General features: G+C 48.4%; 1 protein-coding gene and 1 pseudogene across 1 annotated transcript; one reads left to right on the top strand and one right to left on the bottom strand.

Moving 5' to 3' along the window:
* Window positions 1-951: 951 nt before the first annotated feature.
* Window positions 952-1,070, top strand: LOC120621299 (uncharacterized; annotated as a pseudogene).
* Window positions 1,071-2,684: 1,614 nt separating this feature from the next.
* Window positions 2,685-10,424, bottom strand: LOC120621159 (uncharacterized). The gene is made up of 5 exons (XM_039886517.1): window positions 10,383-10,424; window positions 8,056-8,203; window positions 7,411-7,545; window positions 4,823-5,138; window positions 2,685-3,694 (listed from the first exon to the last, which is right to left on the bottom strand). The coding sequence occupies exons 1-5, from the start codon at window positions 10,422-10,424 to the stop codon at window positions 3,649-3,651; spliced, it is 687 nt and encodes a 228-aa protein (XP_039742451.1). The 3' UTR covers window positions 2,685-3,648.
* Window positions 10,425-14,128: the final 3,704 nt, after the last annotated feature.

Raw genomic sequence — 14,128 nt, 5'->3', positions numbered from 1 at the left:
TTCTCCATCACTATCCCCCATCCCAGTTTCAGGGGGCCAGGATCATCCATTTAGATAGATAGGTCTCTTTTTCCTCAATGTCTACTGAAAGTCTGTACTCCCTTGCATGGCACTTGACCTATCTCTAAGACATCTGACCCACTTGGGTACAGTTTCTCCACTAAGAAAAGCAGATATATTGCCCTATTGGATAAATTCTGCATGGTACTCACCTTCCCAACCTGGTGGGGAGTTGGCCACTGGGTCAAGCTGGACCAGGCAGTACCTTTGGCAGCATGAGGTACTGGAGAGAACCTTGGCAGGCAAGAAGGACACTTGGGTTCTAATCCCAGAACTGGCACTGAGTCATTCTGTCGCTTAGGGTAGGTTGGGTATTCTGAGTCTTCATCAATAAAATAAGGATGATAATGCATTACGGTAGGAATCCAGTAGAACCTAGGTTCTAAGATCTGGGAGTATGTCTCTTAGAAAACTTCAATTTCTACCAGCTGGACCTGGAGAGGAAGAGAAGTGATTCTGCTTCTGTATTTTGAACTGGTCCAGTGTCCCTGATTCAGGCTGAGGGATTCCTACGAAGCTTCAAGTAATAATTTCCAAAGTGCCCTGATACATCAGTCAGCAGATAACTTGTTAGCCTCTGTTTATGGAACTCACTGACCCTTGTGCCAGGTCCAACAGCCCTCCCTGCCTCTTCTCCTCTTCTCCAGTCTGCAGCCTTGATTGCCAGTTGGGAGTAAATCTCATATTGCAGTGGATGCCAAGGGGCCAAAAGGGAGTGGAGAGTAAACCAATGAGACATTACCGTATAGTTTACTGAGTAGCAGGCTCTCTAATGCCAGGCAGTTTGAAGTGGAGGGTCTGGAAGGAGAGGAGACCAAGAAAGGGGGGATCCAAGTGCTCAAGTCCCCAAATAACCTGTTCACATTCTCTTTTAAAACCATATTTATTTAGGTCTACGGCCATGCCACCTTGAACATGCCCAAACCTGTCTGACCTCGGAAGCTAAGCAGGGTCGGGTCTGGTTCGTACTTGGATGGGAGACCACCTAGGAAGACCAAGTGCTGTACATACATAATAAAATCTCATCTATTCATTTTTAAGAAATCTCAAATTCACTTTTTTCCCTAAGCTAAGCTTGGGATTCCTTGTTCCTTGCCTGATGAAACTGTTAGCATGAAGCATTGGTAACAGACTCTGTTTCAGGAGAGAATATGCCATGTATAATGTATTCATTTCCTGTTGCTGCCGACAGTCTATTCCAGGAAACAAGAGCTTTTCCTATCATGCTCAAAATTCTTTCAGCCTCTGCCTATTGTCTAATTTCAAAGTTGTTTTTACATTTTTTACTACTGGTTAAGTAACACCCTACTTACAGATATGAAAATCTGCATTAGTTTCTTTTTGCTATTGTAACAAATGACTTATAAACTTAATGGCTTAAAACAACACAAAGATATTATTTTAAGTTCTAGAGATCAGAAGTCTAAAATGAGTCATTTGGGTTGCATTCTTTCTGGAAACTCTAGGGCAGAATTCGTTTTCTTGCTTTTCCAATTTATAGAAGCTTTCTGCATTCCTTAGCTCATGGTCCCCTTTCCTCCATCTTCAAAGCTCTTAAAATTCTTTCTCACTTGCGCTCTCTCGCTCTCTCGCTCTCTCTCTCTCTCTCTCTCTCCCTGCTCCCCCCAACCACCACGCTCCACTCTACATCCTTATCTGCTTCTGTCATCATATCTTGTCTCTGATTCTTATCCTCCTGCCTCCATCTTATAAGAACCTTTTTGATTATACTGGGTCTGTCTGGATAATCTAAGATAATCTCACCATCTCAAGATCCTTAAATTAATTATATCTGCAAAGTTTCTTTAGCCATGTCAGGTAACATATTACAGATTTCAGGGATTGGATTAGGATGTGGGCCTCTTTGGGAGGAGGGCATTATTCAGACTATCACTGCTAGAGACCAGGAAAAGGTTTACAGTAGGTGGCTGGGCACTCTGACCTGGCCTTTGAGATCTGGACCTGGTTTGGTGTATAAATTCTGAGATAACTTTGTGCAAGACACCTTTCATCGGTGGGCCTATAAGTTACAGACTTATTTTGTGCATCAAATAGTTCCTAATTTTCCTGTGCTTTCAAGTCACCTGAGTCCCTTTCAAAACATCAGTACATCTCCCAAGGATTCAACTTAGGATATTGAAACGAGGGAGAGCTCTTCTTCCCATTCCCTCATTTTATGAGTGCTCCAGGAGACCTGGATGCACATGAGCATGGGGTCCTGTGTTCCTAAGTTCTCTCACATTTAGGATGCTGGAATTGCCAGCCAGTTCTGCAGTCTCGGGCTTGGGCTCTTGTAGTGTCCTTTGTTCAGACCTGATTTAGTCAATTTACAAGCAGGAGTGAGAGGGAGTCCAGAAATTTAGGACCTTGTAGAGTTCAAAAATCCAACTGTTTCACCATCCCAAGCAGTGACACAGAATTTTTAAAAGGCTTTGAACAATAAAGTATCCATAAAATCTTTCATTTGGATAAGGTGGTTTCAGGAAGAGAGCAGGTTAGAGTGTGCCATTCCGATTCAAGCTTGGGATCATCAGCCTCAAAGAGAGGCATGGATAAGATGTGGAGAAAGCAGAGAAAACAGCCAAGAGCTATGCATAGGGAGTGCTGTGGCACAAATGATGAGTTTTACTGCCTGTATCCGCTTCTTAACATAGGCAGTTATCCAATTAATTACACAGGGCCCGAACAAAAGGCCCAGGAAGCCTAGAATAAGGGGGCCTGTGATGGCCTTAAGGAGAGTTGTTAACCAAGGGTTACTATTAAAAAGTCCTTCATACCAAGATTCTCCGCGCCTAAGTCGTTCTTCTCTGTCTTCAACCCTCTGTCTTACTAGCGCTAGGCTGTCTCGTATAATTCCAGAATGGTTGGCATAAAAACAGCAAGTTTCACCTAGTGCTATGCAAAGACCTCCTTGTTTTAGGAACAGAAGGTTTAGTCCTCTTCTGTTCTGCAGGACTACTTTAGCCAGGGAGTTGAGAGAGGTCTCAAGGTGATTGATAGAATTTTCGAGAGTTGATAGGTCTTTTTTTATTTGTTGGCTTAGGGCCTTATAGTTGGAACTTCCCGTAACAAGGGCTGCTGTTCCTACTGCAGCAGATCTTGCTACCCCTATTCCTATTAAAAGGGGAACTAAAATAGGGACCCTTTTCACTCTGGCCTCTAGATATTGGAAGTGCTTTTGCCCCCGCCCTCATCAGAGTAAAAGTAGACCTGAGGAATGACATGAACTAGGACACAAAATCCAGCATTTTTTTCTCTAGTAGTTAAGGTTGATGAGGATTCCCTCTTATATTATTAATAGCAATTAATCTAATTATAATTAAACCCGGGAGAGTCTTATCTTGAGAGGGTCTCCTGTTGGGCGGACACGCCATTTCTCAGTCTCTGGTGGTGGTTGAGCAGCCTTGATGCGGGTGTGATGAATCCAATGATGTCTCCCAGCAACTTTGACCACGGTGGGAGTGGTGAGGATGACAGGAAAGGGTCCGTCCCAGCGGGGCTCAAGGGTCTTCTTTACCCAAATCCAGTCACCAGGGGAGTGGCTATAAGGTTTAAGTGACTGTCCAGGGCTCTCCCGGGTGGCGGAGATTAAGTGTTGAATCTCTCCCCTTGCCGAGTGTAGTGCCTATAAGGACTTAAGTAGTGAGAAATGGTGAGTTTCAGTCACCTCTTCTACCCCTATCTTGGGCAGAAGAGGTGGCAGTCTCCCAAACATGATTTCATATGGGGTGAGGCCTTGGAGGTAAGGGGTGCATCTTACCCTCAGAAGGGCGAAAGGGAGGAGACTCACCCAATTCTCGCCAGTTTCAAGTTTAAATTTGGTTAAAGTTTCTTTTAAAGTCCTGTTCATTCTTTCTACCTGGCCTGAACTCTGAGGTCTATATATACAGTGTAATTTCCAATTAATGCCTAATATTCTGGCTAAGGTTTGACTTGTTTTGGCGATGAACGCCGGGCCATTGTCGGACCCCAATATTAATGGCAAGCCAAATCGGGGCACTATTTCTGATACTAATTTCTTAGCTACTACCTGGGCAGTTTCTCTCCTAGTTGCAAAGGCTTCAGCCCATCCTGAGTAGGTGTCGATGAACACGAGTTGATACTTAAATCCAAAAGTTCCAGGGCTTACTTCTGTAAAGTCTAGTTCCCAATGTTCCCCCAGGGCTTGGCCCCTTAGTCTTGATCTAATTTGCACTTTAACAGGAGGCCCAGGGTTAACTTGGGCGCAAATATAACATCTTGTTGTTACCTCTTTGGCTGTTGTGTATAGTCCGGGGATATAATAGTCTCTTTTCAAAGGTTCAATCAACTTTGTTCCTCTTAGGTGGGTGCTCTGATGGACTAGTGAGATTAGTTTCCGACCTAAGGCACCGGGTACTAGGGTGCATCCATCTGGGAGGCGAATCCACCCGTGGGTCTTTTTACCCCCTTTAGCTTACTGCATAATTCAAGTTCACCTGGGGTGTAGACGGGTGAGTCTGGAAGCATTCTGGGGGGCAGAACTGGAAGAATGTCAATGGGCCCCACTGGTTTTTGGGCAGCTTCCTTTGCAATTTGGTCAGCAAAGGCATTTCCCCGGGCTACCTCAGACTCAGCTCTCTGGTGACCTGGACAGTGTATGACAGCCACTTTCTTAGGCAGCCAGGTGGCTTCCAGGAGAGCTAGGATCTCTTCTCTGTTCCTGATTTCCTTCCCCACTGAGGTGAGTAATCCTCTCTCCTTATAGAGTGCCCCATGAATATGTGCAGTAGCAAAGGCATACCTGCTGTCTGTATAGTTGTTAACTGTCTTCTCCTTACCCCTTGGAAGCGCTTGGGTCACAGCGATGAGTTCGGCTCGCTGAGCTGATGTTCCGTGCCTCAGGGCCTGAGCCCAGATGACGGTCCCTCTGGCAACTACTGCCGCCCCAGCATACCTGACTCCCTCTGCGACGAAGCTGCTTCCATTGGTGTACAGTGTGGCATCCGGTTCTGGCCACTGGACGTCAGTCAGGTCTGGCCTGAGGCAGGTGATGTTATCCAAAAGCTCAAGACAATCATGTAATGGCTGTTGAGGGTCATCATCAGGCAAAAGGGTGGCTGGGTTAAGAACAGAAGTTTTTAAGAATTGTACTTGTGGGGGTTAAGGAGAAGAACCTGGTATTGAGTGATCTGTGCATTTGAAATCCAACGATCAGGGGGGCTGCGGAGCATGGTTTCCACCGCATGGGGGGCTATAATCTGGATAGTCTGCCCTAAAGTCAACTTCAGGGCTTCTTTGGTGAGGATGGCCGTGGCCGCAATGGCTCGCAAGCAATCAGGCCACCCGGCGGCAACACAGTCCAGTCTTTTGGAGAGGTATGCAACGGGTCTCTTCCAGGGTCCTAGAGTCTGAGTGAGGACCCCCTTCGCTATGCCTCTAGTCTCAGTCACAAAGAGTTGGAACGGCTTGTCTAAAGTAGGCAGAGCCAAAGCAGGGGCTGTGGTCAAGGCTGTTTTTAGGGCCTCAAAGGACTCTTTTTCTTCTTTCCCCCAGTGCAAGTCCTCAGACTTTTCCCCAGTGCTGGCATACAGGGGCTTGGCTAACTCTGCACACCCTGGGATCCAGAGCCTGCAGTAGCCTACGGTCTCGGACCTGCCGCTTGGTGGTGGGTTGGGGTATTTTTAAAACAGCCTCAATTCTGCTTGATGACAGAGTCCGGTGGCCTCCTTGCAGCTTATATCCTAAATACATTGCCTGGGAGGTGCAGAGTTGAGCTTTCTTAGCGGACACCCGGTATCCCTTAGCCTCTAATTCTAGTAATAAATCTTCAGTGGCCCGCTTACATTTTACATCTGTTGTAGCGGCTAAGAGTAAATCATCTACATAGTGTAAAAGAACAGTCTCTGGATGTCTCTGACGAAAGTCAACGAGGTCCCGGCTCAGGGCCTCCTCAAACAATGTGGGTGAGTTCTTAAATCCCTGTGGCAGTCTAGTCCAAGTCCATTGTCCCGAATACAGTTTATCAGGGTCCTCCCATTCAAATGCAAATAGTGGTGGACTCGCCTTCGCTAGGGGGAGAGTGAAGAAAGCGTCCTTTAAATCAAGAACGGTGTACATCTGGTGGCTAGGCGGCAGTTGGCTGAGGAGGGTGTACGGGTTGGGAACGGTGGGATGTATAGTTTCAACCCGCTTATTTACTTCTCTGAGGTCCTGTACTGGCCTGTAGTCTTGAGTACCTCGTTTCTGAACTGGAAGCAGCGGGGTATTCCAAGGCGAATGACAGGGGACTAAGATCCCTTTGTTTAAGAGCCTCCCTATGCACTGTGATACCGGACTTAGCACAACAGGAGGCTGATGGGCCGCTAATCCAGGCGGGTTAGTCTCAGCCCACACCCGAGGGATCCTGCACCGCAGTTCTTTTAACAGTGATGCATTAGGGGAAGGATCGAAAACAGGCTCCTCTAATAAAAGGTATTCTTCAGAGAGGGGGGCAAGTGAGCATTATTGCAGATGGAGTGGCCCCCAGAGTTAGTTCAGTGTGTCCTTCCTTAAAAGAGATGGTGGCCCGTAATTTTCGTAGTTAAGTCTCTCTCCAGCAAGGGGCACGAGCATTCAGGCATAACCAGGAATGAATGAGTGATGGTCCCTTTTCCTAGGTCAGTAATTCTGGCCTGAGTCCAAGGGTAGGATTTCCCTCGTCCTGTGGTTCCTTGTATTAAAATCTTTTCCTTTGATAGGGGGCCTTTTGTACTCTGCAAGACTGAGTACATAGCCCCTGTGTCCACTAAAAAGTTTACAGGTTGGCCCCCAACTTGCAATGTTACCCTGGGCTCCCGGGGGCTCATAACATAGGAGCTTTGACCTCCTCATTCTGCATCCTCTAACATAATGAGTGGGGCCTTTTTCCCCTGGGCCCTTTTCGGGGCATATGTTCTTCTAATGTCCTTTTCTAAATTATTCTGACCCCGGTCCCACCTTTCCCTCGGGGTGTCGGCTTGGCCTTTGGCCGGTCCGGTCCGTGACTTATCCTGTATACAACAAACATAACCTTCTGGACCTCATCCCTGTTGTTGAACACCTTCTGGGCAATCTCGAGAAGCTTAGATAAGTTCTCTCCTTCAAATCCTTCTAGCTTCTGTAATTTCTTTCTGATAACTGGGGCCGACTGACTAACAAAGGCTAGATTAATGGCTCGCCGATTATTTGGGTCCTCCGGTTCAATGGGAGTATACAGTCTATAAGATTCTAGTAACCTCTCTAAAAATGCTGCAGGTGACTCATCTTTAGTCTGAATAACCTCACTTACTTTGGATAAATTAACTGGTCGGGAGCCGCTACCCAGAGGCCTTGGAGCAACAACTGGCGATAACCTCAGGAGAGCCTCCTTACCTTGATCGATGTAGGGATTCCAGTCGGGTCGGGTGCTGGGAAATACAAGTTGTACCCGTGCAGGGTCAGTGGTGGGCTGCCCAGTGGGGTCCGAGACCCCTTTTGCAGCTTCCCTTAGAATGCGTTCCTTCTCCTCTGTAGTGAACAAAACCTGTAAAAGCTGCTGACAATCATCCCACGTGGGCTGGTGGGTGAAGAAGATGGACTCTAAAAGGGAGGTCAAGCCTTGGGGTTTTTCTGAGAAGGACGGAGTTTGCAACTTCCAATTATATAGGTCACTAGATGAAAAGGGGACATACACCATGAAAGAGGTCTGGGTGTCTCCCCCAGGTGGGGCTATCTGTCGGAGAGGCGCCAGGACAGCTGCAGGTTGCGACGAATCGGGGATGGGGTCTGGATCCGGTGGAGGGTAGTAGACAGCCCCCGTCCGAGTGTGTGGTGGGCTCCAAAGAGGGGCTGCCTCCTGAGACTCAAGGGGCTTAAAGTGGTTACCGGGAGAACAATAGGGAGGGGGATTGGGGATCTCCGGATCTTCCGGAGGGTCCTGTAAAACAGGTTCAAGGGATTTCTGAGGTGCGGGAGTGCTCCTTGGCCCTGACAGAAGAACCGTATGAGAGGCAGGCGCCGGCAGAGAGTCTGACTCACCCTGACAATCTTTTAGATACTTAGGAGCATCAGACACAACATCTATCCAAACATTTATGTATGGAGCCTGATCAGGGTGACCAGGATTCCCATAAACAACACTCCTGACTCTGAAGGCAGTCTGCAAATCAAAGGAACCCTCAGATGGCTATCCGACTCCGAAGGCTGGCCAGTCTACCTGGCAAAGCCTCTGGAGATCGAACGGAGTGACTGACGACCCATAACTTCGGGCCATCTCTTGAAATCCTTAAAATTGTCCACAAGACACCGCAAGGGAGTGGGCGTAGAAGAAGCTTGTCCCATGGCAGTGGAGATGGATGGGAATAAGAATAAAAGTCCTGGGAAAGATAAGAATGTTAGACAAGGTCCGCTCGGTGACTAGGTGGCCACTCAGGAGGTGCTGTAGCAGCAAGAAATCGTGTAAAAAGAAGAGTTAATAAACTGAAAATCACAAAAATCACAAGAGATATTCAGAGACCAGAGCGATCAGACAATCAGACAAACTTGACGGAGGACCAAGGCAATAGGAGGGCAACAGTACATTCGACCAGTCTGGACTAACATACTCAATACAGACAGACAAAACAGACTACAGGCAACACAAAAACGCTAGCGGATCAGAAACCGAAACTGAAACAGGTACAGGGTCAGGATCTGACGTCTCAGACCTGACCGTACTAGGGAAGTTGTGCCGCGTCCAGCCTTCCACTAGTTCTCAGGGCCCACAGGCAGAAACAGGTCTAAGATTACTCTTAGACAAACTCACCGATGAGACAGGAACAGAAGGCTCGTGTCCAATTTTCAGGAATATTTGTTCACCGGTCTCTCCGATCTAGGGCCGCCTGGTGTCCGGGGCTGAGGAACGTCTCTCAGCGGCCGCCCCCTGGACGCGGTCATGCTCCGCCCGGAGCAACCAGGGCTGTGGGTCTTAGAGAAAACTTAACCTTCTCCTTCTGGGGAGGATCTTGCTGGGGCCTCCAAATGTTGTGGCACGAATGATTCTGAGACCCACAGAGCCGATTGAGATTAATTATGAGCCTTTATTAGCCGGCCGGCGACTGACTCTCTACCATGCAGGGTTAGAGGAGATCGGCCCCGAGCTTCTAGAGGAGGCAGTTTATAAAGCCTCCTACTACATCCTTGAGAAGCAGAAATTAGTCGTTAACGTTTTGTACAAAGATAAATGTATCCGAGGAACTCTCAGATCAAACAGGGCCTAGTAGACAGTTTTATTATTTTCTCCTTGGAATGTTGCACTTCTGGGGCTGGCGCCTGGAGATATCACCTCCCTGTGACTGAGTTACTGCTTGCACCTGGAGATACCGCCTCCCTGAAACTGGAAAATTTCCACTTTTACAGGAGGAACTTCGCATGTTGTTACTGGTATTTCAGAAAAGTCCTAGCAGCCTTTTGCTGAGGGAAATGTGTTGCCAAGAAAATCAGAAGCCAAGACTGGAAAAGGTTTTGACGTTTCCAGCTGTAAAGCAACTTTTGAATCTTCCATGAGCTAGAGACAAGCAATGACAGCCACCAAAGAAGGGCATGTCTACCAAAGAAGAGCCTGGCCAAAGGTAGACATAGAGATCTGAGACAAGGGAGCTCCTCCTGAGAGCAGGATCACACTTCCTGTTCCAGAAACGGGCTTTCACAATATCTACGCAGCATTGCTAAGTGCTCCCCAGTGAAAGCAATTATTGTAATTCCATTGTTCCTATTCCACTAAGTACATGGGAGTGTTGAGGGCAGATAAACTGTTCATTTTTTAATCATTCCATCATTTTTTATTTGGAGGCGATAACATTCACTTTGATATGGCTTCATTATCTGTTTTTTAAAAAAAAATTTCAGTTTTAAAAGCTGTGGTAAAAAAAAAAAAATACATAGCGTGGATTCCAAGGAAGATGACAGACTAGGTAAAAGCAGGGTTTGCCTCCTCCCAGGTCTTCATTGAAATTACAACCAAATTATAAAATAATCAACGTGGAGAATCATCTGAAGTCCAGGTGATCACAACATGGAAGTCTGATAATATAAAGAAGGAGCCACATGGAAGCCGGTAGGAGGGGCAAAGTCATAAATCAGTCTGGACCCATGGGTGGTAAAGGAACGCTAGGAGGGAAAGCTAGGCTGCAGAGGCTCCCCTGAAGGATGAGGGGTTCCTAGCCTCATTCGGGGACTCGCCCGCCCAGGGAAGAAGAGTTTCCAAAAACTCTGACTATAAAAACCAGAGGAGATTCTGGCCGTCTGGATGAGATGGAAGGAGACTGAAACCCTAGATGCCCTTTTGAAGGATCCACGCACAGCCTCTCTCGCCTGCGGACTCTCACCTGGGGCACCAGTGGTGGCTCAGAGGCTTGCGCAAGATTCATACTGGGAAAGTCTGCATTACCTGGTGCCAGAGAGAGAGCTGGACAGGCAGCCACCATTGTACCTGAGTTGGGCCTCCTACTGGGCAATCCACAGACCTTGCCAGCTTGACTGTGCAGACCCCTCTCACAGGGCCATTAGGAAGCGCTGGCCTGAGGAGATCAGCCCACCCCACCCAGCTTGCAGATTGCCCCGGGCTTTTGTTGCTGGGTGGCTGCCACGCCCTGCACAGATTCAGGGCCAAACATTCTCAGCTGGCAGCCAGCACTGTGAGCACATATTTTGGAGACAGTTTCAGGCAGATCACTCTGCCAATATGAACTTGGGCAGATCTCGGGAATCCGTGGGCCAGTCTCAGACAGTGGTTCATCTGGCTGTGATCTGCGATTTTCGTGGGAACGCGCCAACGGTTACTGAAGTTGCAGCAAGACTGGAGCTGTACTGATCAGACTGCAATTGTCTCCCTGAAACCCCATCCCACCCAGCCCACAAATTACCCCAGGCTGCCCACTGACAGTCAACCCCCACCGCCCTGCCCTCCCCACCTGCCTCGTCTTCCAATCCACAAGGCAACATGTCGGGAGCCTTAAGCCTGCACCCGAAGATAATAACCGCATCCTGTTATCAAGAACAAACTCTGCTAGCTGTAACCTTTGGATAGCCACGGCACTGTGAAGCACCCGTCATTTCCCGTGTCCTTGTTCCCCATTCCGCCACCTGTAGAGCGGGAGCCTGCAACTGCTGGCACAGCCCACCTGTTTCTGACTAGCCAAGTAGAAGTCACCTCATCTGGGGGACGCCAATGAGCTTGTAACAAATACTCTCTTCCCTGATCAGTCCCGCCCCTGCCCTCTCCACTTGAGTGTATAAATATAACCGCTCGAAAATAAAATTTGGAGGCTTGATCAGAACACTGTCTTGCCTCCATTCTTTTCTCCCGCCCATGTTTTCTTCAAGGTACGGTCCTCCTCGGGTTCTACGCAATAACTAGGTCCTGCAGGTCGGGACAGCAACAAACTTTGGCAAGCACAGGGCAGGCACTCCAAGGAAATTTGTTGCAGGCAGACTTCTGCTGCATGCAAGAGCTGCAATATTGCGTGGGGGGATTGCAGGCATCTGTGGAGCCACCCCAAATGGCGGCTGGTCTCACTGTGATTTGTGACTACAGCAGGACTGTCCGGGCACAGAAGTTGCAGCAAAGCTGAGTCTATATTGGTCTGACGGCCCTGTCTCTCTTGAGATCCCGCTTTACCCAAGCCACAGAGTGCCTGCAGCCCATTGATGGGCAGCCTCCACCCACCCTGCTTTTCTCTCGGGTTGCACATTCTGTGCAAGAAACAAACCTTGGCTAGCGCTGTGAACGCATTCGGGGAAAACAATTGTGGGTAGACCACTGCTGCCTGTGGGCAGATCACAAGCTGCACTATCCCTTGAGGGATTGCAGGGTCTCTTGGACCGCCCCAGACAGCAGCCTGTCTCCCTGTGATCTGTGACTACTGTGGGAATGTGCAGACACAGAAACTGCAGAAAACTGAAGCTATTGGCCTGACGGCCCTTGACCCCCTGAGCTCCTGCCCTATCCAATACGCGAAGTGCCCACCGCACGTTGATAGGCAGCTGCCCTTGCCCTGGAGTGGCGCATTCTACGCAGTCAACAAATCTCAGCCAGCGAAGGGAGCAAAGTTCAGAGAATACAGTGACGGGAAGATCACTGCTGCCAGCGCGAGATACAGTATCGCTTGGGCAGATCTCAGGGGTTTTGTGGGCCCATCACAGACAAGAGTAGATCACGCAGTGATATCTGACTTCGGTAGGAGCCCGTGGTCCCAGAGCTGGCAGCAAATCTGGTGCTGTGTAGGCCTGACGGTCGTGCCTCACTGAGATGACATCCCACCTAACCCACAAATTACCTGTAGTCAGTCTGATTCTGTGCTTTCCTGTCCCATCCTGTGCTTTCCTTGAGTCATGAATTCAGCAGCAAACAACAGCACTCAGTTTGTGCGGCCCACGCAAAGCCCGTTCACCCAGAAGAAGCATTCGGTGGCGGGCCACAAACTCATGCCCATGAACTTCGGTAATTTTTAAACAGAGCTTGGGTGTTTGCAGGCCTGAGGTGGGCAGCAGCTGACCTTGTTACGCTTGGAAACTTGTACAGGTGTTGCAGAATTCTCGAACGGAGAGACGGGACACCGAGGCTATAAGCAGGAAGCAGCATTTGTTGATACTGGCACCGGCTCAGTGATTCTTATCCAAAGGCTGAGCTCCGATTGTAACATAACAGGCAGTTTTCATACAGTCTTGTCATCCCTACACATATAAGCTACAGAGATAAGGAAGAACATTAATCGGTTGGCAAAGCTATGAAACAGTTGATGTTAGCTGAAGAGTCCTTTAGGTGGGGGAGGTCAGGATTGAACTCGTTCGAGCCGGAAATGTCCAGGCAGGGCCAGGCTGCCACATTCCCCACTTTGATGCTCGGACCCAGGATGGGGTCAGAGAGCATCATCTCCTTCTTCTAACTTTTGGTTTAGAGGTTGGTACCTGCATAGCATGAGGACTTTTGCTGCAGTTTCATTGGCCCAATACTAGGAAGGAGCCTTGGGCTACTCGTTTAGCTCTGTGTGATTTAAAAATAGCATTCTTGTACATGGGGTTTCTCTAACCCATTGAGAGTATCCTGGACCTATCCAGCCAAGACATTCTTCTCCTAGCACTTCTGAGGAGAGGACCTAGCTCTGGGGTTGACCCTCTTCACGGCGAGCCACCGTGTGGTTCCACTGGAGGAAGTAAAAGGCATCTAGACTAGTTCCCTTCCAAGGCCAATGTTTACTCACGAGTATTCCTCCACAAACCCAGCATTTAGTGACTCCAAGTTCATGGGCTATCCTCTCAGCTAGGTCAATAAAGAAATTCTTCCCACAGCATATCCTGCAAGGTGTTCTCCACCCCTTACAAAGCTGCTATCGTCAGTGTAATATTCTACATCAGGGTCCTTGAGGGGCTGGTCTGTCAAGTCAGGTCGGCTGGAAAACACGTTATTCATGACTTCAATGCAATCATGGTCTGGCTGGACGGGCGCAAAGGGTAGCAAGGTGGCTGGGTTCAAGTTTTGCACTGCCTCTAGGCAGATATGTGGATTCTCGCACAGCATTCCTTGGTATCTGACCATCCAGGCCTTAGTTAGCCAATATTGTTCCTTGTACACCAGTAATGTTATTACTGAATGTGGTACTCAAACTGTTAGTTCTTACCCCATAGTCAGTTTGCCAGCCTCTGACACAAGGAGGACCATGGCTCTGAGTGCTCGCAAGCAGAGTGGCCAGCCCTGGGTGACAGAGCCAAGCTGTTTGGAGAGATAAGCCACAGGACAGTGCCAAGATCCTAGCAGTTGAGTTAAGACTCCTACTGTGACACCCGTGTGCTCATGTATGTACAGAAAGAAAGATTTGGTTAAGTCTGGGAGTCCTAGTCCGGAGGCTTTAGTGAGTGTCCATTTGATTTCTTCAAAGATCTCTGTTGTGTAGATTCCCAGAGTGTGGGCTCCCATTCTTCCTCCTTTGTAGCTTCATAAAGGGGTTTGGCCAGGATGGGGAAATTAGATATTTAGATTCTACAGAAGCCAGCTGCTCCAAGGAATTCACAGACTTGTCGTCAGGTGGTAAGGACGGGAATTGAGCAGACCGTTTGTTTCCTTTCTGGGCCGAGT

This window comes from Pteropus medius, unplaced genomic scaffold, assembly GCF_902729225.1.
Source record: "Pteropus medius unplaced genomic scaffold, Ma_sr-lr_union100, whole genome shotgun sequence".
NCBI lineage: Eukaryota > Metazoa > Chordata > Mammalia > Chiroptera > Pteropodidae > Pteropus > Pteropus medius.
This window is presented reverse-complemented; position numbering and strand designations above follow the sequence as displayed.

Coding starts and splice junctions, on each gene's coding strand:
- LOC120621159 (XM_039886517.1), bottom strand. CDS start 10,424: ATGAATCTTGCGCAAGCCTCTGAGCCACCACTGGTGCCCCAG. Junction 8,204..10,382: donor AGCCACCACTGGTGCCCCAG/GTGAGAGTCCGC, acceptor GGAGTCGGATAG/CCATCTGAGGGTTCCTTTGA. Junction 3,695..4,822: donor AACAACTATACAGACAGCAG/GTATGCCTTTGC, acceptor TCACTACTTAAG/TCCTTATAGGCACTACACTC.